Source organism: Protomyctophum bolini, assembly GCF_963924005.1.
Source record: "Protomyctophum bolini genome assembly, chromosome: 15".
Taxonomy (NCBI): domain Eukaryota; kingdom Metazoa; phylum Chordata; class Actinopteri; order Myctophiformes; family Myctophidae; genus Protomyctophum; species Protomyctophum bolini.
The window spans coordinates 17,800,996-17,816,596 of record NC_137876.1 but is presented as its reverse complement, the minus strand read 5'-3'; the positions used below and the strand labels follow the sequence as shown (position 1 = coordinate 17,816,596).

At 44.5% G+C, this 15,601-nt stretch overlaps 2 protein-coding genes across 2 annotated transcripts; one reads left to right on the top strand and one right to left on the bottom strand.

The window, feature by feature from the left end:
* Positions 1-505: 505 nt before the first annotated feature.
* On the top strand, positions 506-7,567 carry tdh2 (L-threonine dehydrogenase 2; the record flags this gene model as incomplete). Its single annotated transcript, XM_080784247.1, has 8 exons — positions 506-695; positions 1,570-1,612; positions 1,704-1,774; positions 3,126-3,275; positions 4,005-4,177; positions 4,764-4,854; positions 6,010-6,279; positions 7,379-7,567. 8 exons carry the CDS (start codon positions 506-508, stop codon positions 7,522-7,524), a joined length of 1,134 nt encoding a protein of 377 aa, XP_080640373.1. The 3' UTR covers positions 7,525-7,567.
* A 6,741-nt stretch (positions 7,568-14,308) lies between these two features.
* On the bottom strand, positions 14,309-15,352 carry LOC308329747 (kelch domain-containing protein 3-like; the record flags this gene model as incomplete). The annotated part of the gene is made up of 1 exon (XM_080784245.1): positions 14,309-15,352. One exon carries the CDS (start codon positions 15,350-15,352, stop codon positions 14,309-14,311), a length of 1,044 nt encoding a protein of 347 aa, XP_080640371.1.
* Between the last annotated feature and the right edge of the window lie 249 nt (positions 15,353-15,601).

The window sequence follows — 15,601 nt, the reverse complement described above, 5'->3', positions numbered from 1 at the left end:
CAATGGCCTTTCGATGCGCCCAAGCGATGTCCAATCGCAAGGCAATGTCCTAATTCTAACAGTTAAATGCCACGAAATACCGTTTTATCAGCTCGATCTCATTAACTTTAGCTGGCTGCTATTGCGTTTGTCAAGTGAAGTGAACACTGCATTCGCCTCAGTCCAACAACAAGTGCAAGTGGTGATGATCGTTTCAGCTGTTGCAACTTCCAGTAGAAATCTGTCTATACACAGGTAATACTTTGCTCTATATTTACAACTTTCGAAACTTTGTGCCTCGTAATATCTATAGGCTAACAGCTTTGTTATTTTAATGGGAACGGTAGCATCCGTTGATGATGTAAAAAAAAAAAAAATACAGTTGATGTTTATTATCATTGGCACAGAAAAAACATCGATGTCTAAAGGCATATGGGGGATTATTATGTCAATTATGTTCAGATTCGCTTTTCAGGGGCGGCTGGATCGGGCGCTCCTCCTCAACGTGCCGGCGACGGTGTCGAGTATGCGGGCGCAGTGTGTGAGCACTGCCGCGGCTCTGCTGCTGTCCTCCCCGGCGTGCCGCGGCTGTGGCAGCAGCAGCAGCACGGTGCGGGCTTTCAGCTCATCCAGCAGGTGGAACAGTCCCCCCGGTACCCCTGGTGGTCCCCCCAGCAGCAGCGTGGACCACTCCCAACCCCGTGTCCTCATAACAGGTATGGTGGTAGGCGGTAGCCTCTATAATGCAGCGCTTCTCTCAACAACAATGCAGGGTCGGGACCCCCAGGGGGGGGGGGGGGGGGGGGGGGCACCGGCCCCACGTGATTTTTTTTTGGGGGGGGGGGGGTTCCTTTCAAATTGTGAATGATTTAAGGACTTTTTTTTTTTTTTTACATTGAATCAAAAGAATCAACAAACTATAAGTATTAAAAACTGGTAAAACATCGACTTAATTTCTTAATAATATATAATATGAGAAAGAGGGATTTTCTTTTTGAAAATACTGTAGACAATTCTACAAGCACACACTGCATGTTGTGAGCTTGGGCAGATCGGCTATTTTGACAATATTGCTGTGGGACCGAAAAAACTGAACCACTGGCCTAATGTTATTGTCATAGCCTCTTATATAGCATGCAGAAACCCACGTTTGCCATGGATTTGTAAGTGGGAGCCATCAGCCATGCACAATAACACAGGCACAACGCCTGTGGCGTATTTGACATTTTATTTTTCTCTTGGGGTTGTTTTCATTGGCAGCAGGAATCCCATTCTCACCGCTAACAATAGGCTGCGCTCAGACAGATCTGGTGCCATAAAGGCAATGGACTCAGGCCAGAATAATAGCATGCAGTACACTTTTTGTTTCTGCCTAAAGCTGCGGGTTAAAAAAAGAAAGAAAAGTTGCTGTCCAGTTGAACTATAGCTATAGTTTATCTGGATTGTTTAACATGTAAGTCTATGCAATGTGTTTGTATATAGGCTATATGTCTTCTAGCTTACAAACAGCACATTGTTATATTTTACCAACGTAAATGTGTTATTATTTGCTAAATAGTTTAACATACTAAATTATCTTTCTGAATAAAGGTGGCCTTGGACAGTTAGGTGTGGGGCTTGCACAGATGCTCAGGTGAGATATTTTCAAATGTTTTTCACCCAAACGTTACTTTTGATTCCCCAAATAATTTTTAATTCTCAATGTGCATTAATAATCCTTATAGGGAACAGTTTGGAAGAGAAAATGTAATCCTGTCCGATATCAAGAAGCCTCCACCCCATGTGTACAGCAGTGGTATGAGAAATCAGTTTGAACTGTTGTTTGTTTGTTTTTGTTTTATTTATAAAGTGTTTGGTTTGGTTTTCGATTTTGCTATCTGGAATTCAAACTTTGGTCGGCTATATACACCAAATCTCTTTGCTGAAAATAGCACATCTACAAGCTCACAAACGCATTGTGAGCTTGGCAGATCAGCTTTTTCCTTGTCAAATGTTACACTATTCTTTTTGCCCAAAGACTGTTTGCCTTGACATACCCATGCAGAATAAAGATGCTAGGCTAGTGATACTCAAACTCAGGCCTGCGAGCCACTTCCGGCCCACGATGCAATGGTCCGCCACTTAATAACCCATTTAGACCTGAAAGAAAAACATTCACTTTGAAAGAATATATATTCAAAGATTTGCGCCACATTTTTATGATTTTTTCAAAAATAGCAGACCTACAAGCTCGTAGCGCGCCACTCGGTGGCGCGCTATGAGCTTGTAGATCTGCTATTTTTCAATGGCTAAATTATAACATAATGTTTAAAACACCAAAATGGGTGTCCTCAAAGTCACACATCCAACAATCTTTAAACTGAGCAGACTGGACTTTCCATTCCAGAGATAACTGCCAAAACATCTTGAATTATTTTTACCCCTCTCTCTCTCTCTCTCTCTCTCTCTACAGACAGACTTACAGTATAGGCCTATTACCTATTACCAGAATTATTCAAAAGAGAGAAAATGTAGCAAATTAGGCTACTTTGATTACAAATTGTGTCATTGACAGAACTGAAATGGAAGGCCAAGCCAGAATGCTCGATGCACATAATTGCATTTGCCGAAATAAAAGCCACGTTGCATTATGCGGAAAAACTAATATTTCCGCATTATGCGGAAATAAATGCACATTGCATTATGCAGGAATAAAGCAAAAAATAAAATAGAGAAGTTATCAAGTTATCATTAATGTTATTTTTGATCAACCTTCCCCTGCCTGGCCCCGTGCCATTTTTGTAATGTGGGCCCACAGGTTCAGCTATATATTTGAGTATCCCTGCTATAGGGTTTGAGTGACTAACCCATTTTGGGCAGGAACCCCTTTAGGTGTTAGCATCATGTTATGCTTTAGCATATTGAAAAATAGCAGATCTACAAGCTCATAGCGCGCCACCGAGTGGCCGCGCTACGAGCTTGTATAGGTCTGCTATTTTTGAAGAATCGTGAAAAGTCTTTGAGAGAACGACTGACATATAGGGAAAAAACAGCTTTTTCAAGAAAACAGTGCGGGATTTTGAGAAGACATTCAAAGCATCGTTCCCACATGGTCAAAACGGGTTAAACACAAATTGCGCTGACATTCTCTTCTCCCCATGCCACAGGTCCATTTGTGTACGCAGACGTCCTGGACTACAAGCATCTCAGGGAGCTGGTGGTGAACAACCAGATCACCTGGCTGGTTCACTACAGCGCCCTCCTCAGCGTGGTCGGGGAGGCCAACGTGGCACTGGCTCGCAAGATCAACATCACAGGTCCGCTCTTAATGTTGCACCCACACAGCATGTACTGTAGAGTGCGTACTGCGTACTGTACGCTTTTATGGAACGCTCTGTTCCAGTGGCTTTTTTTTCAACCAGTGGTCCCGGCCGACCGGCGGGGACCTATAGCCTGGGTTCCAGCCTCATCCGCTGCGTTCCACGTGAATCTGAAAATGTCACTTGCGCTATATAATCATTCTCAGATCCGCGGAACGTATAGCGAATCATGCTACCGGGGGACCACCAGTGGTCCTTGGGGTCCTTGTCATTTTTTTTAATTTTTTTTTAAACATATGTTTATTAATTTTCTTTACAGTAGGCCTACACATAAGTATTTTCAACAATTTACATATATTTTTTTCCCCCACATCCCCCCTGGCAGCACAAATACAAACAAAATCTTGTCACGAAATGATTTGACAATAATAAATACAAAACAAAAATTAATAAATAATGACAAAACGAGAAGAAAAAAATGAAACACATTACATACAGTTAAACAAACAGCTTTGGTCCTTGTCATTTTGACAAAATCTTCAAAGTCGGGTCTGAGAGAGGCTATATATACATCTCATCAAACGGCGGCCTGTGGCTCAAAATGTCAAATAAAACAATGGGCCTCCTCGACGCAACACGGCTCGGAAAACCCCAACGCTTTGCTCTATTCAAAATGGTGGCTATATATATATACTTATAAATGTCTCTGGCTCTGCCGCCATGCAGGGCTCCACAACGTGCTGGACTTGGCGTTGGAGAACTCCCTGCGTCTCTTCGTCCCGAGCACCATCGGAGCCTTCGGACCCTCGTCTCCCCGCGACCCCGCCCCCGACCTCTGCGTCCAGAGGCCTCGCACCATCTACGGGGTCTCCAAGGTGCACTGTGAACTGATGGGGGAGGTGAGGCTGTGTGTGTCGCTGTGTAAACTTCTTTGCGTGCAAAAACGTAATCGAATAATCGCCACTGAATCAGTGTCCTCCTTTATAACCCATTCTGACCTGACCTAAAAGAATGTCTTCCACGTCCTGACAGTTTTCCATTCTGACCCGAGATCAGATTCTAAAAAAAATGTCTTCTATGTCAAGTCGCTCTTCGGTTTTTCAAAAATAGCAGACCTATACAAGCTCACTCGGTGCGGCGCGCTATGAGCTTGTAGATCTGCTGTTTTTCAATAGCTAAAGCATAACGTAATGCTAACACCAAAAGGGGTCCCCGCCCAAAATGGGTTAAATCTCTTTTGAAAAGGCACTTTCATCGATTATCCTTAGCCTTCACTGCCAATCTTTATTAATATTTTATTTTTTCCCCCCTGCTGCTTATTATATTTTGCTGTTTTTTTGTGATGTTTTTCTGCTGCTCATTTTGCTGTTAATTGTTATGTATAGGCCTAAAGCAAATGCGCTTGCAATGGTTATAGGACTCTTCTGAATCTCGAATTCCATGTCCCTCCCGTCGCACTCACGTCCGATTCTTTACTTTTCCTAGTATCTCCATCATAAATATGGCCTGGATTTCCGCTGCCTTCGCTACCCAGGAGTTATCTCAGCCAACACACAACCTGGGGGCGGAACAACAGGTAGGACTATAGCTCTCTTTAAAGTCGCCGTAAAGTGATATTCTTTGCTAAAATACGCAGTGTTTGTTGTTCAGTAACAAGGGTCTCCTTCTCCAGGTCTTTAGTAAACATATAACATACAGTTTCCTGGTTGGGATATATCGAGTTCATCCGATCAGGATGGAGAACTCATTCAGGACACAAGATAAACAAAAGTTGGAACTGTCTGAATGTCACAATATACAAATACAACTAAAGCTGATGAATGGGTTCTCTTTCCTGATTGGAAACTGTATTTTCTCATTCTTGAAGAGCTGGAGACTCAGGGAGACCCTGTTACTGTATTTAAAACAAACACTCGATAGCAATACCACAATATGTAGCACAAACATTGTTGTTGTTGTTGTTGTTGTTTTAAACCAAAGAATGAAATGAAGAACTATTACTACTAATTATTTAAAGAAAGAATAACAGGTGTTCTTCCTCTGGAAACTGCCCTCGGTTCTCAGCTTTGAAAATAACTTAACTCATAAACCAACTATGTGGAAAAAGCAGCACTTCAAAATAAAAGATGCAAGGACTGGCTCGGATGCAATTTCTCATGTTTAATGTGCAAACGCCGACACGTTTCGGCAGTAGCAGACTATACACTTTTTAGTCTTGCATCTTTTATTTTGGAGTGCCGCCTTTTCCATGGTATGAGTTAAAACCCATTTTGGGCGGGAACCCCTTTTGGTGGTTACATACATTATGTTATAATTTAGCTATTGAAAAATAGCAGATCTACAAGCTCATAGCTTCATGTACTTGTAGGTCTGCTATTTTTGAAAAATCGTTCAAATTTGCCTCAAATCTTTCAGGAAATTGTCATGATTTAGAAAACTTTTTATTTATTTTTAATTTCGACGTCAGGCCTAAATGGGTTGGGCGGGAACCCCTTTTGGTGTTAGCATTATGTCATGGTTTAGCTATTTATAAAAATAGCAGATCTACAAGCTCATAGCGCGCCACCGAGTGGCGTGCTACGAGCTTGTAGGCCTGCTATTTTCTTTTAAATCGAAGAACGACTGACAGAAACACAGCTTTTTCAGAAAACTGTTAGAAGACATGTTTAGAATCTGATCTCAGGTCAGAACGGGTTAAATATAACAATCTCCCGTCTCCCTTTACACGCAGACTACGCCGTTCAGATCTTCCACGACGCCCTCAGCACGAGTCACCACGAGTGCTACCTGCGCCCCGACACGCGCCTTCCCATGATGCACATCACCGACTGCCACCGCGCCACGGTGGAGTTCATGCAGGCTCCGGAGTGCCAGCTGACCCTGCGCACGTACAACATCGCCGCCATGAGCTTCACGCCGGCGGAGGTGGCGGAAGAGATCCGGAAGCATTTGCCTCACCTCAAAGTCACCTACAATCCTGACTCGTTTCGCCAGACCATCGGTATGTCTTGAATCGGTGACCTGAGATCAGATTCATGCGAGGTTGGTCCACTGGACACACACTGGTCTGATTAACCCATTCTGACCTGAGATCAGATTCAAAAAATGTCAGGCGCCCTTCGATTTTTCAAAAATAGCAGACCTACAACAAGAGTGGCGCGCTACGAGCTTGTAGATCTGCTATTTTTCAATAGCTAAAAGCATTTAACATGATGCGAACACCAAAATGGGTTCCCGTTCAGAATGGGTTAAATTTAAAAATATGGATATTGCAATGTAGGAACTAGTCCGGAAATCCAATTTTACTTGACTCAAAAGTACAAAGGTATTGGTATCAAAAGGTATTTAATGTACCAAAAGGAGAATGTACTCATTACACAGAATGTCCCATTTTACAAGTTTTCAAAATGTATACAAATCTTTTGAAAAATAGAAGATCTGCAAGCTCACAATGCATGAGCTTGTAGATCTACTATTTTCAAATGGACGAAATGTATCCAGGGCTGAAGTGACTAATTCAAATTCTGCAAAGTAACTAACTGGTAACTAAAGTTTTCAAATAATTGTAGTGGAGTGAGTGGAGTGTAGTGGAGTATAATATTTGGCTCAGCCTCTGAGATATGGGGTGCGTTCGGAAACGCAACCCTGAACGCACTGGTGTGCTCTCTTGTCGTTCGTTCATTCAGTGCACTCGGTGCGTTGTCGTTCGAAAATCCAGTGCGCAGTAGAACCCGCACTGAGCGACCGACCCATACCCTGAAGCTGGGGTTGTTCCGTTCCGGTGTGATTCGTCACAGCTGTGGTCGTTCGTATAAATAAGGCACACTGAACGCACTCTGTGACGTCACCGCACCACCGTGACACTCAACAAACTGACCACATTCCCGGTGCGCATTTCCGAACGCACCCTTATAGTGGAGTAGAAGTGAAAGTACAGAGAAAACTGCAAATGCTCCAGTAAAGTCAAAGAATATCTCAAAAGTGTACATAAAGTGACATTTCACTTAAAAAAATAAATTAAAAAAAACTCTACTCAGGCTTTTATAATGTTCAACAAATGTGGAAGTTTCCTAAAATCTTGCCCGGTATTCTTTTTGCAGCGGACAGTTGGCCGGTGAGATTTGATGACTCCAATGCCCGGAGAGACTGGTGCTGGGCACCAAAGTACGGCCTCGAAGAACTGGTCTCCGACATGCTCACGTCCATCCGAAACAAGCCGCCCGACGAGAGACGGCCAGTCAGCTAACAAAAGAAGACCAACCAGTCATCCAGCGCAGTGATTCTCAACCCTTTTTTCATTCCAAGTTTGATATGCATTTTCAGAACGTTTAATCTCTGGGTATCCTAATCTACTCTACAAACTCAGGCACAAATGGGGTCCTTTTTTTCGTTCCATTTGTACACTTTTGGAGTTATACTTTGGTTACTAACTAACAATAATTTAGCTGGGGGGGACCCACTGGAACCGCCTCAAGGACCCGTTGAGAACCATTGATCTATATAGCACAGGGTTTCTGCCTATAGGGCGTCGTGATGCCTCAGAATACTTTGATAACATTTGGATTGATCATTATCACTTCAGTTTAACCACTTAGACCCCTCTATGCTTAGTAAGAAGGACCACCGAATCTCCTCTGCAAAAATAGACGATATACAAGCTCACAACCGGTCACGTGATGGGGGCGTTGTGAGCCTGTATAGGTCTGCTATTTTTTTGCTGAATGTCCCCCCCCAGAATAGGAATGCTGGGGTTCAAGTGGTTAAATGTAGTTGTTTTCAATCTGGAAACTACCATTCATAAATGTGTGGTTCTGTAAAGTAACGGTGTAATTCAGGGGTGGCCTCGAATGAAAACGTTATTTAGAGGGGTTATTACCTGAGACAATTTTTTTAAAATAAAAATACGTTTGAGAACGACTGATCTAGCAGCATATACACCTATCTACTTCAGCTTGCGATACAGGATTGGATCTTCCTTTGGCCAATCACAGTGTTGAGGTTGAGAAGGTGTCACATTATATAGGGTATATGGGCACATCTGAGATGCCATGCGCGGCCAAAGGAAGCTGACTCCCGGCGTCTTTTCCGGGTTTTTTAGACAGCTGGTGGATGGAAAAGAAGCTCCGCCCTCGCGGCCAGATTCCCGGAAAAGCTTGCCCCAGCGGCAACCTGCTGCGTGGGTGGAGCTTATTTTCCATGGATGGAAAAAAACGGAAATGACGCAAAACACAGCTTCTTCTGTCCGCGCATGGAATCCAAAGTGTGCCCGGGCAAATAGCCGGATGACCCGATAGATCTCTGCCCCGGTGATCTAGATTTAGTGGATGCAGCCAAAACTGGAAATCATTCAAAATGAACAAAGAAAGAAAATAAATAAATAACGTCTTCTTCACAGAACAATGCAAAGATACTTTGACGCAGTCCTTCGTAATTATGGGATGGTATTTCAGGATTGGTTTTCAAAGCAGTGCAGGGGTGCGTATTCGGCTTGTCACCGCAGGTTATCTCCAGTGGTTTAAGACGTATTCAATGAATTTAGATCCACAAACGTGTCAGTAGGTGGAGATCACTGATTCATCTGGCTATATAGCCAGAGCCTCCCACCTTGCATTGAAACACTGAAAGACTGCCTGCCAAGTAAGGTTCATGAACACACACACACACACAGTCACACACACATACACTGCAGCCGTGATATCTTTCAGGGAACCATACAATGTCAAACATCCTCTTTTCTTGTGTCTATCACTATTTTCTGTTGTTTTAATTGTAAAAGTAATTTCATTCTACAAATGGGGCTGTTAGTGTTACCCCAGAGGACGTAGAACTTTTATACCGTTCTCTATGAAATATAGCTAATATGGTGTTACGTAATGTCAAGTAAAACATCTGTCAGAAACGTCAGGAGTATATATATATATGCCTTAATAACCATACATCAGTCCTACACATGCTTTAATTCAACGTTGGAGTTACTTCTGGTGGCGTAGAGGTGATACAATCGCCTATACCACAGCATGGACCCCATGGGTTGAATTCCCAGCAATTCCGGTTTGGCCAGCAATACTATAGCATGAAACTCTGCACACGCTTTCCCAGTGAAAGTCCTGTGTGGAGGACACATGGAAGTCAACACACTCCAGTCCCCACTAGGTCAGTATTTGGGGGGGTTGGCAGCAACAGGGACGGCCGTGCACACACACTCACACACGTGGAGGGAACTGAATAGAGAGGGTATATGCGCATGCATAAAGCGAGTGGCAAGTCGAGTGGAAAAGGGAGCGGCAAAGTGAGTTTAACGACGTTTAATGGAATCAAGTATAGGGACTTTTCTGATTGGATGTATATGGGCTGTCAAGGGCCAGAAAGTAGTTTTTTGCCACTCGGTATAGGGCGTTCCTGTATGATGATGTCACGCGCATATATCTCGCCAAAACCAATAATCCACCTGCTAAACTTATTCTAAGAAAAGAATGGATTAAAAGTAGGATTTTCATTTACATGCTTTACCCTCAGTTTGTGTGTTACCATCATATACGCAGTATTATTATGCACCATATTCAAGCTCCAATTCACCATTTTGTGATGTTAAATGTGTGTCTCCTATAAGGTTTCATTTCAATTTAAACAAATTCTCTCCAGAACCTGGACATTAAACGCATGGCAGTGAATATATTTTAGAATATTTCGAGTTGTCTGTGAGTGTCGGTGTCTGTCTGTTCAAGGGCAACTTTGACGATTTTCAACATGAGCCTTAACCCATTCTGACCTGAGATCAGATTCTAAAAATGTCAGTCGTTCTTCGATTTTTCAAAAATAGCAGACCTACAAGCTCGTAGCGCGCCACTCGGTGGCGCGCTATGAGCTTGTAGATCTGCTATTTTTCAATAGCTAAAGCATAACATGATGCCGACACCAAAATGGGTTCCCGGTCAGAATGGGTTAAAGGATGACTTGTGTGATCTTGGGTAAATACGAGTAGCTACGGTAAGCTACCAATACAAGTGAAGCCTTATTTTTAATTGCAGATTAATTTGGAACATGTTTGCATAAAACGACATTGCAGTGTGCTTTGAAAAGGACTTTGAAATAAATATCACCCGTGCCCAATAATTGTCATTATTTTCACTTATACTGCTTACTATATTTACTTTTAAAATGTATTAGAGGATAAGCCTTTTGTGATGAATCATCTTGTTTTCAAGGGTGTCCTCCTCGCGGACAACACACAAACAACTAGAAATGCACTCTGTTGAGCTGACAACTTGCGCTTCGCACACAAGACGGCCATGATTGGCCAATGGCGCGAGCAGAGCGCGCAACTTACTGCTGACTCCCGTCAACTTACTGTCCACCCGAAAGACGAAAGACATTTCCGGTAATAATGAATTTTATCTTTATAGCGCTTTTCCAAGTGCTCAAAGCGCTTTACAACGGTTCATTCATTCATACGTTGGGAGGTGAAGCGGCGAACAGTCGACGCCAGCGTCCTCACTTCCCACATTCACACACCAATGGTGGCGAGCTGACACCGACCAACTCATTGGAGGCAATGTAGGGTTCAGTGTCTTGCCCAAGGACACTTCGACATGTGGACGGGAGGAGGAGCCGGGATTCGAACCGCCGACCCATGGGATCATTGGACGACCTGCTCTACCTCCTGAGCCACAGCCGCCCCCCGGTAATGAGCTTAGACTCTTTTTTTTACCTATAGTACAGGGGCCATGCAGTTACAATTTGCAGCCACCTGTAGGTGCTCTTTTAGAGCTGTTTTGAGGAGGGTAAGGACTCGGAGTCACACAATTGTATTAGTGTAGGAGGCTGTAGGGCCTTCCACATTCTGCAGTGGTGGCATAGCAGTAGAACAGATTTGAGATTTTGTGCCGAAACTGCGTTCAGTGAGATCAGTGGAGCTCCTTCTGCATGGCGTGTGCGTGTGTGTGTGTGTGTGTGTGTGTGTGTGTGTGTGTGTGTGTGTGTGTGTGTGTGTGTGTGTGTGTGTGTGTGTCTTTTATGCTATTGGAGTAGTCTAACAGCCAGTTATTGTATACAGTATGTGTATCCCTGCTTTTCCCTGTATCTTGAAGACCATGGCCCATTGCAAGTTGTCCTCCTCTCTACCCTGAGCCAATACACACCGGTGTAAGGCCTATAGTTTCGACCAGTTTGTTTTGAGAGGTCTGCCGTTTTGTTTTGAATGTCTTTGAGGTACTCAAGTACAGTATTAGGGCCGGGACTTTAACGCGTTAATCGAGATTAATTAACTACAGAAAAATGTATCGCGATTAACTATACAGATAAATGAATCGCACCTTTTTGTTTCCCCCATAATAAAGTTGTTTTTATTTGTTTTCTCATGCCCAGCCATGTAAAGCACATTTGAGTATTCATATACACACTGAAGACACTTTATATAGGCACTTGCTGCATATATCACCTGCCTATATATCACTGTTGGGATAAAACGCATTTTTCTATTGAGTTGTGTGCACTGGAAATAATAAAACGTCCCCCCATTCTGTGTTGCCTATAGAACTGGAGGTCTGAAAAAAACAGTAACATTATGAAGTACATTTTTGTGATGTCACTGAGATGTACTTCATAATGTTTGTTAGATTTTTTTTCTTCAGTTCTAGGCAACACAGAATGGGGGGGACTTTTATTATATCCACACAACAACTCTAAGGTATATGAATGACAGTAAAATGTTGACTATTCACTGGGATACCAAAAACAACAGGTTTCTCACTGTTCCCGGGTTAAATATTGATATGCGATTAATCGAGATTAATTAACTACAAAGCCTCTGATTAATTAGATTATTTATTTTAATCGAGTCCCAGCTCTGTACAGTATATACCACAAAGTGCACACATGGTCAAAATTACATTGGGTCAGTGCTCCTTTGTCCTCAGGGGGACTGCCCGTAAGTCCGACATCCCATTACTCCGACACTGAGGCGTGGTCGGTTAAGACTGCAGGTTAGGGTTAGGGTTTGGGATAGTGTTAGTAATCAGTCGGACTAACGGGAGGTCGGAAAACAATGACATGTTGCCGTTCTCAGTGTATTCCCAGTGACCACTGCGGAGATCCTGAATAGAAAACTTGATCTTTGATTGACTTTTCTGAGTGGATTTGGATTTGTTTTCACTTGAGACGTTGCCCTCTCTTAAGATGCAACCCATGTAGTTAATTTCATCTTTCCTTAATTGTCCGACATTGTCGCCCACTTTGACCGTGAAGTCTTTGGCCTTGGAGAGGTTTATTCTGGACCCAAAGAGAATGGATTCAGTTGTTTCCTAAGGTAAATGGTGCATTTATATAGCACCTTTATCCAAGGCGCTTTACATAGATGTGCATTACATTCATCCATTCACACACACATTCATTCATACACCGATTGCGGCGGAAGCCATGCAAGGTGCCAACCAGCACATCAGGAGCAATTTGGGGTTCAGTGTCTCGACATGTAGACAGGAGGACCCAGGATTCGAACCGCCGACCCATGGATCATTGGACGACCTGCTCTACCTCCTGAGCCACAGTCACAGCCACAGCAGTCATAGCCACAGTGATAGTTTGTTATCAGTGAGCCAGGTACAGATTCTATACCGAGTTCGGAGCTAAGGGCCTCCTCAACCTGCAGTCTGTCCTTTCCTTGCCCGAGTCATCTGCGAACATGAACAGACTGCAGTCACGTGCCGATGGCATGTCGTTTACTGTACATACAGTAGGAACAGTAAAGGTCCTGGCCTATAGTATGACGCAGCTCACTGGGAGCTGGGGGGAGGACATGATTCCGTTCACCTGCACCTTCTCTCCCCTCCAGATAGGATCTTATCCAGCTCAGTGGCCTTGTGGTTAGAGTGTCCGCCCTGAGACTGGGAGGTCGGTCGGGGTTTGATCCCCGGCCGGGTCATACCAAAGACTGTAAAAATGCAACCCAGTGCCTCCCTGCTTGGCACTCAGCATCAAAGGGTTGGATTGGGGGGTCAAATCTACTAATCAAATGATTCCCGAGCTCGGCGCACACTGCAGCTCACCGCTCCTTGGCTGCGGCTCACCGCTCCAAGAGATGGGTCAAATGCAGAGAACAAATTTCACTGCGGTAACGTGTGTGTGACAAATCGTATGACTTTGACTTTATCCAGCCCACTGATGTAACCATCCTAGACCATCCTAGTAACCAGTATCTAAAACAAATTTAATTTAAATAAGAAAACAACAAGAATAAACAAACATGTTTACTATTTTGGGCATATGTCATTATAAGTTCAAACATTGTATAACTACTGGCAACCATGACCTCATACTGCTTGCTTTAAAATTGTCCCAAATATGACAGAGCAGAAGAAAAACGAATAAAATACTTGTGTGAAGCGAGGGGCACGCATATATCATCATACATCACATTCCGTGCTCAGCCAATCAGCTGAGCACATTCCGTGCTCAAACGAAACGGACAGACAGACAGACAGGGTTCCCTCTCTCATAGTTCTCTTCCTTAACTCTCCATTCCTTTTCTCAAAGAATGCATTCATCCCTGATGGAGAACAAGTGGGCATAATATGATACTTTGCAGCCATACCGTGGCACAGTTCAGTTTTAAACAGTTGGTTTATGCTCTATGCTGCTTATAGTTCCTGGTGGGTATCATTAAGCACATTCCTGTGCTCTGCTTTCTTTCTTTCTGTCTTTCTGAATGGACACTTTGTAAGTGTGGGGATCTCCTGGTCCTGGTCTTTCCATTTCTTCTGTTCCATTGAACTTGTTTTCTGCCGATGTCATATCTATGTTTGAGCAGTGCTGACCGCTCAAACAAGTGACTTTGTGTGCATTCTAATTCCCAAGCACAATTCCCATTCAAGTCAATGGCAAAATACTATGACGTCATGTATACTTAATAGTGGGTTCAGAAAATCAACTCATCAAAAGGCACCTCTCACTTCACACTGGGGTGTGACCTTTAATCTGTATGTGGGCTTGCTGTATACTTGTTTTTTTTTGTGGGTTCATGTTAGCGAGCATACTCAATAGTCTTTTCTGTTTCCGTTGGTCGTCATGGCTGCCAATTCCCACCTGATGGTGTGTGGGAGTCCAGACTGCTCCAGACTGCACTGAATAACTGCCAGCTTGCATAATGTCTTCAGGCTAGGACTTAAGTCTAAGATGTACAGGTCATCGGGCGTGTATACTCCAAAGGTGACGATACGATCTCCCACAGTGCAACAGCACATCCTAGACATCCAGCACGGGCCTTTCCCCTTGGGCTTGATCTTCCTCCAGGAGAAAGTCTCTGGATGGAATTTCCACAGATCGTTGAAGTCAAGGTGTTTGCCACCGAACACGTACAGCTCCCCGCCGTGGGCGAAGGCGGGATTATCCCCTCTGACTTCCGGGAAAAGCCGTGCGGAGGGCGTGCTCAGCCAGCAGTCGGTGTCCGTGTCGAACACCCTGACGTTGTCATAGTTCTCGTAGTCGTTGTTGTAGCCCCCGAACACGAACATCTTCGTGCCGACGACGGTGGAAAAGTGACGTTCCGAAGCGGGCGCGGGGGTGCCTCCGGCGTCGACCAGGGACCAGAACATGGCGCCGGTGTCCAACGTGTGAACGGAATTTGTGCGTCCGGTCAGCTGGCCGTACCCGCCGTAGACGTACATGACCCTGCGCAGGGCACAGGCCGAGTGGTTGTACCGCGCCTCGGGGACGGTCCCGTGGACCCTGGGCTTGAGCCACGTGCGGGCGTCGACGTCGAACGCATAAAGCCCGTCGCCGTACCTCCCCGTGTTGGTGAAACCGCCCCAGACGTAGATGACGTCTTCTATGGCCACGGCCGAGTGGCTGTAGAGCATGGGGGGAACCTGAAGGGGTCGTTCCGTCGTGCCTCCTCCGGTCGTCACTACTTGGGCCAACGTGATCCAGCGCAGCGACACCGTGTTGAAGACGTGGACGCCGATCTGATCCACGTTGTGCGCGCAGTGCCCGCCAAACGAGTACACCCTGTGTCCCACCGCCACGGCAGCGTGGAAGTTCTTCTTTGGCACTCCTTTCAAATTCAACGTCCAGCGCAACATTTCTCAACTGCCGTTGTGCGGTTGACCCATTAAAACCTATAGGAGGAGGAGGGGGGGGCGATTCTACAAATGCCTTCTGAATCGTTAGTTCTCGCACTTTCAAGATTCCTCGAAAATGTTCACAAATAGCAGATGCACAAGCTCGCAGCGTGGCACAAAGTGACGCACTGTGAGCTTGTATGTCTGCTATTTTTGAATAGCCAACACAAGATGCTTCCCCTGATTCAATGGGGGTTAATGGTAAAACAG